Source organism: Nilaparvata lugens, chromosome 1 (genome assembly GCF_014356525.2).
Source record: "Nilaparvata lugens isolate BPH chromosome 1, ASM1435652v1, whole genome shotgun sequence".
Classification (NCBI taxonomy): domain Eukaryota; kingdom Metazoa; phylum Arthropoda; class Insecta; order Hemiptera; family Delphacidae; genus Nilaparvata; species Nilaparvata lugens.
This window is the reverse complement of record NC_052504.1, coordinates 1037793-1048419: the sequence shown is the minus strand read 5'-3', so window position 1 is coordinate 1048419 and position 10627 is coordinate 1037793. Positions and strand designations below refer to the sequence as shown.

The 10627-nt window shown below is 32.1% G+C and overlaps 1 protein-coding gene across 1 annotated transcript; it reads left to right on the top strand.

Moving 5' to 3' along the window:
- Positions 1–903: 903 nt before the first annotated feature.
- LOC120348846 (THAP domain-containing protein 1 B-like) lies at positions 904–10370 on the top strand. The gene is made up of 5 exons (XM_039427234.1): positions 904–1125; positions 2314–2496; positions 3257–3494; positions 6149–6218; positions 8797–10370. Exons 2-5 carry the CDS (start codon positions 2426–2428, stop codon positions 8928–8930), a joined length of 513 nt encoding a protein of 170 aa, XP_039283168.1. The 5' UTR covers positions 904–1125; positions 2314–2425; the 3' UTR covers positions 8931–10370.
- Positions 10371–10627: the final 257 nt, after the last annotated feature.

Below are 10627 nucleotides of genomic sequence, written 5' to 3'. Positions count from 1 at the left end.
CATTTTGATAGCTTGATTATATACAAATCGAAAAAAATGAAAAATATCACCAGTAGGAATTAAGTTTATTTTTAGCATTTGCACAGCGATTACAATGTAAAAATAATTTATTCAATAATTTATAACTAGAGTACTTTCAATCGCTTTCATCAATCAACTTCAACTTTTCAAGAGAAAAATTGGAGGCAAACGTGTTTTCAAAAAAATGTCACATCTTCAAGAACGGATATCTCGAAAAATATAGAAGATATAGGAAAAGTTGTGAGATGAATATTGTAAGAAATTATGTAAACTTCAATTTTGTATATGACAGTCATGTTCGTAAAGTACATAGTTTTCGAGTTATATGCAAAAAATGGTACCGTACCTTTGAACTTTGAACCACCCCCACACCCACCCGTAGCACATGGTGTAGTGGTGGGGATTTTTGATATGTTTGCCTCCTTACTACCCTAAACAGAACTGCAGGGTAAAAAATTGCCTTCCAAAATATTCCCCTCTATAGCATTCCCTTGACTGGATTAAATCAAAGTTTAGAAAACTTCAAGAAATACTTACTATAGTGAGGTCCACGTTATAATGACAGTATTTGATCAACTTTTGGTTTTGCTATCCTTGTCTATCATTCGACAAAGACTGTGGTAATATCCTTTTCTAGGTCCATAACGATGACAATCATGTTTTTGACAGTGTAGAAATGTAATAATTAGTTAATGCAGAGAATCGGCATCGCTATTCTTCTATCTTAATCACTGCCATTATAACGTGGACCACACTATATCGACAGTAGTCCTTCGATATATCTGAATAGAAGTATCGATATAAAATTGTGAATATCGAATCAAAATATTGAATCATATTCCTATATATCGATAATATCTGTCGAATGTGTGGAGTTTCGACTTTGGAGTTTTGTTTTCATTGCCAGGTTATTTTCAAAAGAGGTTAATAGAAGGAACAAATTCTTAAAAAATTAGCCCTTTTCTATTATATACTACAATTTATGTAATTATCGTTATAAATTTATTTGCATGTCTTCAGGCCTGACATTAATGTCTAAAAGTGTAGGTACAGTAATACTGAGGTGTGAGAAGGAAAATTTGTTACATTGTTAGAAAAAGTGAGGTTAGTAATTTTTTTACAAATTAAAACAAACACAAATAAATTACAGTATGTCTATGTATTGTTTTTGGAACACGACAAGTCTACAATTCGCATGATATCAGAAATAGTTATGTGTGTGATTCCAAGTATTAAATTGTTATTTGTTTAACTAGTGTGCAAAGTGACATTTTGCTGCACAGAAAGAAACGTTTACACAGAAATCGTAGGCGAGTGCGGAATGGGTTTTTGAGTGCTGCAAAGGAACTTTGCGCACGTATTTCTCATTAATTTTTTCCTACAGTTACCATTGAATATGAAAATGGTGGGTAATGGTTGAAGCAGAGGTACCAGTTTACAACAGACACATCAGATATTTAAAAAAATGTACTATTACTAAAGCCGGGTCCAGACGCTCAAGTTCACCATCAGTCTTTTGCTCAAGCAAAAGACGGATGTAAAATTGTGTCCACAAGCATCCGTCTTATGTCGTCCGTTTTCCTATTTTTGTTGACATATATCCGGTACCTAGATGAGTAATAATTATATCGTATTTATTTGCTGATTCAACTGGATAATGCTATATTCAACATCATGATGACAAAAATATTAATGTTTATCACTAAATGGCTTTGTTTACATGTCATATCTCGAGACACAGTGATTGTAAATGGATTGAAATTTTGTAGATAGTAGTAGTCTTATCAAAAAATATAGTACATCTTAATATATATCATGATAGTAAATCAAATCATTATCATCATCAAATTCTTGTATCATGAGAATCGAGAAAAAATGTGTTAAATGGCGTTATATACAATCGATAAAAAAACTTGCTTATTTTCAAGTAGCTTACTCTCGAGGCATTTTATTAATTTGAGAGCGCTGAATCCGAATCTGAAATCACAATAAATTTCTCTATCTCCATTTTTGCGGGATTAGGTTTTGTTGGATAGGCAAAAGACGGACAGTTTGATGGAAAAAGATTCCCGACCGATACATTTTAAGTTTGACGACTCATCCGTTTTACCAGACGCAACGACTTACATGCTCCGACTTTTGCTTGAGCAAAAGACTGAAGCTAAACTTGAGCGTCTGAACCGGGCTTTATGGATTTGATTATGTGATGATATTTTGTTTAACTTGAAACAATAATTTTTTCTTTGCATTTAAAATATATATTAATAGTCCAGTCAAATGTTTGTTTTTCAGGAAACAGCAACGAACGATTTTTTCGTAGGCAAACGAGTAGCCTACTGCCAGCCGGAGGCCTATGCACCATTAATAGCTTTCATTAAAGCTCCAAAGTCGAGCACCTTACACAATGGTTGCTACATGCTCTGCATACAATTGCAGCAACAGATTTAAGAAAGGAAGTGATATCTCATTTTATCAGTAAGTTGAATATATTCATTCTTTTATGTTTATTGGAATACCATTATTCTAACTATTAATTTCATATTACTACGTTTCATATTATTATTAGGCTACTATTCATTCTTATTATTCTACTATCTTTTCTTCTACACAGAGTATATTCTGTAAATAGTTTATTTTGGACATTGAAAAGAATTAGTTGTCCATTATCCAGTCATAGATTGTTTAATAATTACTAATTTTATTTTCCAGATTATATAGGAATTACATTTATGAAGTTGCTGCACATATAAATTAACTGCCTTCTAACCACACTCTTAATCAGTCAAAGTTTGATAATATTTGTATTTGTAGCTTATTATTCTGTCTATAATTGTATTGAGTTCCATTAATTACTGGAAAAATGTTTTTATATGCCTACTATAATATAGGATACCGTAGACATATATAACACTTCTATAACATTTAATTGGCTCTTATAAAACAATAATGTCGGGGTATCGAGCTTTGCTAGTTACTTATTTATTGATAAACAGAACACATTTTTTTTAAATGATTGGGAAAGGACTAACAGACACAGCCTAAAAGTTTCTTTCCCAAATTTTGATTTATACACTATAATTAGTCCAAATTTTAACGTTTCTGGTCCGGTAGATTTTTAGTTCTGCGAGTGAGTGAGTGAGTCAGTGCCATTTCGCTTTTATATATATAGATATTGCAGTGTAAAACTAATAAAAATTATTATATTCTCCACTAATAACTAATTGATTTTTTTCAGTTTCCCAAAAGATCCCGACCTGAGAAAAAAATGGATAATAGCAACAAAAAGGAAAGATTTTGTGCCTTCGAAGTGGAGTAAACTCTGCAGTGAACATTTTTCCACAGATGCATTCCAAATAAGGCCTAACGCCTTTTTCAAGCTTTTGAATCCTGGAGCAATACCTACAATTTTTGAGTTTCCCGAGCATCGGAAGCCTAAACCCACGAAGAAAAGAAGGACGATTGTGAAAGCACAGGTGAGTTTAGCCAAAAGCTATTTGTTTGCGGTTGATCTGTGTGTTTTTCTGAGCTTGCCCACAGTAGTTTCATTGAGTCAAGCTTCCCCGGACTTGGCTGATTCGATCGAGAGCTGGGGTAATTCAAATTTATCACGTGTAAACTCTGATAAAGTTTAGAACTTGACTATCAGTTATAATAGAAGACTGACTATGAATGAGGAGAAAGAGGCAACGTTTCTGGGCTTCACACTTGACACTTGCCTTAGTTGGTCCCACATTGTTGCTAGCAAGCTGAATAAGGGAGTTTTCCTAATTAGAAAACTGAGGTCATATGTCAGTTTGGATGTTTTAAAGGTGATTTATTATGCTCACATCAATTCTCATCTGTCATATGGTACCATACTTTGGGGTTCCAGAGCTTACAGTGGTAGACTTTTTAGAATACAGAGAAAGGCTATCAGACTGATTTGTGGGCTTTCTAAGCGAGCACTGTGTGATGAGCATTTTAAACTTCTGGGAATATAGACTCTAACTTCAATATTTGTTCAACAGAGCCTTATTTATGTTAAGAAGAATTTGGAGAAGTTTGTGGAGCAGGGGGTAGTTTATAGTCATAACACTAGAAATAGGGGTAATTTGACTACTTATCGGTATACCTATTCTAGCACACAAAAAAAAAATTCTATTTTTATCAATAAAATTGTTTAATTCACTTCTTGAAGATCTTAGAAATATGGAGAATGGAACTTTTGAAAATCAACGTTTCTTAGCAGCTAACCCTTTAAACAAGACTGAAGATTTGTATACATTAGCTAGGAATATTCGGTTATAAGTTGAAAATCAGGTGATATATTATCATAGGGTACTGATAGTGTAACTGATATGTAATATATTTGTATTTTGTATCATGTTGTATATATTTGACACTTGTATCTGAAGACCTCAGATATTGCTGCAATAAAGATTCTATTCTATTCAAACTTGTCAGGCCAAGCAAAGATGTATTCAAAATTGTCAAGTTTGTTTACAGTAATGCACTACAAAACTGTAAACTACTGAATAAAATATTGATAAGTTGTGTGCATTTTGAAAATTCCCTATTTGAAAATCATCTCAGTAATGATGTTATTGGTGAGAACAACCTCAGGGTAAATCTTATAAGACTTATTGGGAAATTATTCCTGAAGATTATAGGCCACCATTTGGCAAGGGAAAAAACAAATAAAATTAATATAGATAGAACAGGGCTCCGACGGAAGTTCACTAAACTTATTCTATTCAATAATGTTTGGATTTGATTATAAATATTGTAATTATAGATTAGATAAATTTAGAGTTCATAAGATTAAAAGTAATGTTTGCTTCTATATTGTAATCTTATGTGCGAGAAATTTGTGATATTCACAGTCTCATTTTCACAGTCTCGCATATTCAAAGTTGCGTATCTTGTGATACACTTCAGATAAAAAACCAGAAAGTAGTCAAGGTTGTAAAGAATTTTCTTCTCTTTTCGCTCTCATAAATCGTTTTCCTGATTTCAATACCGTTCAAAAGTTATAGCCAATTGAAAAATGATGATTTCTATTTTCTCATTTTTACTGTTATTCAAGAGTCTCTAAAACAAGTAATATACATTATAGAAACTTGCGATTGGTCTCAAATGAAAGAGAATTACATGCTCTATAAGGTGCGTTGCCTTAAATCCATCTTGTCTGACTTTTTATTCTCGAAAAACTGTCGAGACTGTGAAATTAGGGAAAAATTGTTTATTATAATTTATAAAATTATTGATCATCATTTCTTTTCGTATTGTATGCATGACCTTGAACAAACAAGATCATCTGAAAAACATTGTAAATCAGCTGGAGCCATATGGAGCCATACCGAGTTTCAAAGCTTCATCTTAAATACAATTGGAATTAAAAATGATGTTTAAATTGTGAAAATTGGTCATGTATGCAATAAGAAAAGAGTAAATTTCTCTGTTATTCTCCGACCAATCTTAATAAATGAGGTATCCTTGAAATCTCGATATAATTTGTTAACTTTTTTGTCTCTTGTAAATTTTCTATCAAGTGTACGGTTTTCGTGAAATTTGCAATCAAAAATTTTACATGGCCGCCATTTTGAAAATTTACATCGATTTCTTTTTTAAAGTTGAGTCTTTATAGCATAAATACTTATGCCAAATTTAAGATCAATACATCATTTCATTCTTGAGATAGAAATTCCTAAGTGAAAAAAACAAAATGGCAGCTATAAGGATAACCGCTGAGTTTTGGACACTTAAAATACGACATTTGTAGTCTCCTCCAGGAACAATACCCTAAAATGTTCGACACTATTTCTGAAACACCCTGTATATTATAAAGAGTTGAACCCCCTATTTGTAAACAAACTGTACTGTATGATTAAGAATTCAAATTGAACAATGTCAAATGTTAGGCCTATTTTGAGCATGAAGTTACTGCATTAGTGAAGGCATCATTATATGCATACACTATAACTATTTCTATTGAATAAAAAGTACATTGTTTCTGCTGTGCAGGTTTTTACTACCAAATTAATAATTTTGTAACAAGTGAATTATTTCCAAGTCTGAATTTAAAATAATAATTATTTATTTCTGATATTCTGCTAATCTTTGGTTAATTATTTCTTTTTGAATACAGGTGCCTTCCATTCCACAGGTAGCTGACATTGATAGTGCAGTACAGAGCTCCCTAAATACTCTTCAAACAGGTGGGTGGTCAAGTTTTTTATTCGATTATTATACAGAATGTTCTGAAAAAGGTCCCATAAGTCAGGGCGTGATTCCTCTCATCAAAAGAAGAAAAAAAGTTCTAATTAATAATAATAAAAAATTTGTTTTATTGACCAATAAATACATTTGTACAGTACATTTCAGGCCTCGTCAAAAGTTCAAGATTACATGATGTAAGTCACTAGCATAAATACATTTTTCGTCAACATCTTATTCTTAATAAAACTTGAATGAACATTTTCAATAATATCAGTAGGTATAGCAAAATATTTCGAAACATTACATTTACACAGCATATAGATAAATAGCAATTCGTAATATATTAAAAGAGAAACACAAAGACTAACACTACAACTAGTACTACTATATAAGTCATAACATAGTAATCACAATACTATTCTTACAATGTAAGTCACATTTTTATTCTAAGTAGAAAACGTTATATGCTATCAATTAAAAACTCTTCAGTAGAGTAGTAAGCCTTTTCTTTTAGCATTTGTGAAATGGCAACTTTAATTTTTTCTTGAGGCAGGTTCTTAACTTCAATTGGTAGTTAATTGTAAAATAACAACTGTAAATAGGGGTAGCTTTTCATGCTCTTACTCAATCTGAGATTTTGTTTGATTTTCAAGATATGCGACGAAATACGCGAAACTTGGTCCCGAAAAACAAGTTCCTTTAAGGTTTGATGCAGATTTACTATTTTAAATATACAATAAACACAGAACAATTTTTTACAGAACTTGTAGAAAATTTAATTTCAAAGATAAATATGTAGAATAAGTACTATATAATAGACAAACGCAACCTTGAAAAAATAATCCTCAATTACATACAAAACGCATGAAAAATAGACAAAAATTTCTATTTCTCATGCGTTTTGTATGTAATTGAGGATTATTTTTTAGAGTTGCGTTTGTCTATTATAGACTTATTCTACATCTTTCTCTGTGAAATTAAATTTTCTACAAGTTCTGTAAAAAATTGTTCTGTGTTTATTTTACATTTAACATAGTAAATCTGCTTCAAACCTTAAAATAACTTGTTTTCGGGACCAAGTTTCGCGTATTTCGTCGCATATCTTGAAAACTACTGTAGCTACACTTCTGGAAATGGTTTTATTCAATTTTCAGTTTATTTTACATAAATTACGCTAAATTGTTGATACTTATAGCTTTTGAATGTTTTTTGTAGTCTGATGTATGGGGTAATTAGGTTATTCCTATTTCTAGTTCTATGTTCATGCTGATGGCTATGTCTTGTTAATAGAGTTAGGTTTTTTTAACATGTACCAGGTTACAATAAATGTACATTGAAGGGAGAGTCATGATTCCAAGCTCGATAAAACTATTTTTACAGCTTTCAACACTCCTTATACCTTAACTAAATACCAGGGGGAAATTTTTTGGATGAAACTGTCCATAAAACTGAGCCCAGACTGGGAATCTCTGAATATTATATCATCCTTATTTAAAGAATTTGACAAATTTACGACAGAACTTGAGTTTGTGGCCTACGCCCGACTTAACATCAAGACTGTGCAAAGGCTAAAAATAAACTTTCTACTCGTGATATTTTTTCAAGTTTTCTGATTTGTCTATCATCAAGCTATCAAAATAAAAAAGTTTTCTCAGAAAAACATTTTTTTTTCGATCATTGCTTTTCGATATAATGAGCGCCTAAAGTTCAAATTTTTGGGACAGAACATTTCAAATTCGGTAAGAGATAAATCCATGAGATTCAGAGGATAAATTCTTCACGATATTGTTGATTCAATGAAACAGAAATGTTTTGAAAATATTAATTTTTGAGAAAGTTATGACCAAAAAAAAACTCAAAAAAGTTGTATTTGGTCATTTTTGGTAAATTGAATAACTTCATCAAAAAATTATATTTTCAGGAAATTTTTGTTTTACCAGATCAACAATACCATGGAAAATCTAGCCTATGAATCTCATGGATTTATCTCTTACCGAATTTGAAATGTTCTGTCCTAAAAATTTGAACTTTAGGCGCTCATATCTCAAAAATTAATAATAGGATAAAAATTTTTGCCTGAGAAAACTTTTTCATTTTTATAGCTTGATGATATACAAATTGAAAATCTATGAAAAATATCACGAGTAGAAAGTTTATTTTTAGCCTTTGCACAGCCTTAAACACTGGTGTGTCTTTTGAATGCTTGCTACCATCGGACTCCCCAATTTGCAGTAGCAGAAATCCTTGTTAGTTCCAATCAAATATTGTTAATTAGATATTTGAATTATTATTATTGTATTCCAGCAGTTTGAAAATAATTCATCCATCTTATAAAAACACTTCACTTGAATTGGCTACTTATTTACAAATTAATAAGAACAATATGAAAACTTGTAGTAGCCCATTCCACTTGAATGGGCTACTTATTTACAAATTAATAGGAACAATATGAAAACTTGTAGTACCCTTTATTATTTAAAATATTACAAGTTTTTAATAAAAAAATAAGTTTTTATATTGTTCTTATTATTTCATCATCTTCAGAATTTGATTGGATATGACTTTCTGTGATTCCAGATTATCCAGCTGGAAAGAAGAGGATGGATGCTGGTAACTTGAACAAAGATGGAGAAAGTGAAGAGAAAACAGAATGGATGGGGAACAGTGCTGAAATAAGTCAACAAAGGGGAAGTGAAGGAAGAATTTCGTGAAAATTGTGATGTTGAACAACCAATTGGACAAGAACTTGTGACAGTGAAGGAAAAAGAATTAGAAAGAGGAGCGTCTGTCCATGCGTTTGAAGAAGTGATAGTGAAAGAAGAATATTTTATAGAGGAGGAAGAGGGCGACTATGAAGAGGAGACAGAAGGTGAGGGAGATTACAACAGTGGAAGTGCAATGGAAGAGAGTGCTGTCATTGGAGGAGAAGGAGAATCACATGATCCAATAGGAGATGAGAATCTTGAGACTTCTAAAGAAGATGTTGTGAGTGTAAGAGAAGATTATGATGATGAACTGTTTCATCAAGAGTTGATAATCAAAGATGAAGAGTTTTGACATTGTTTGGGACATGTCACAAGAAGAAGGAAACGTAGAAGATAAAGTGGAAGATGGAAAAGAAATACGAGAAGAAGAAAGAGTTGATAATAAAAGATGAAGAGTGTGAAATTACTTGCGACTACATAGAAGAAGCAGAAGAAGATAAAGTGGAAGAGGAAAAAGAAATACGAGAAGGAGAAGATTATGATAATGATGATGATGAATTTAATGATCCATTGCTAGAAGAGCACATAGATGTTTGCAGGGATGGAAGTCCTTTCAGATGTCCAGTTTGCAATAAAGAGTTTTCCCATAATGTACATTTGAAGATACATTTTCGATCCCATACTGGAGAAAAACCTTATAAGTGTTCAATCTGCCATAAAGAGTTTGCGCATAAGTCAAATTTGGTTATACATGAGAGAACACATTCAGGTGAAAGACCCTATATATGTTCAATTTGCCATAAAGGGTTTACTAGGAAGGCAATCTTGAATGATCATGAGAGAACCCATTCAGGCGAAAAACCCTATAAATGTTCAGTCTGCGAAAAAGTATTCTCTCAGAGAGGACATTTGAATGTACATGAGAGAAGCCATTTGGGAGAAAAACGCCATAAGTGTGCAATCTGTCCTAAAGAGTTCGCTCAGAAGTCACATTTGAATTTACATGAGAGGTCCCATTCAGGTGAACGACCCCATATATGTTCAATCTGCCATGAAGGGTTTACTCAGAAGAAAATCTTGGATGAACATGAGAGAACCCATTCAGGTGAAAGACCCTATAAATGTTTAATCTGCCATAAAGATTTTGCTCAAAGGGGAACTTTTTTTAGGCATAAGATGACTCACTCAGGTGAGAGACTACACAAATGTCCAGTCTGCTCTAAAGCATTCGCTCAAAAGTCGAATTTAAACATACATGAGAGAATTCATTCAGGAGAAAAACCCTATAAATGTTTAGTCTGCAATGAAGCATTTTCACGAAAGGATAGTTTAAATATACATAAGAGGAAAACTCACTCATGAAAAATACCATTAATGTTCTTTCTCTCCTCAATTGCTTATGTTGGTATCACCCTCAGTATTATTATTATTAATTGACCGAACGAAGTGAGGTCTAAGATTCAAGCCGACGGTTTGGCATTTCTCTTAATGTTTAAATGTTTATATGTTGCGCATTTACGGCGAAACGCGGTAATAGATTTTCATGAAATTTGACAGGTATGTTCCTTTTTAAATTGCGCGTCGACGTATATACAAGGTTTTTGGAAATTTAGCATTTCAAGGATAATATAAAAGGAAAAAGGAGCCTCCTTCATACGCCAATATTAGAGTAAAAATCAGACTATAGAATTATTCATCATAAA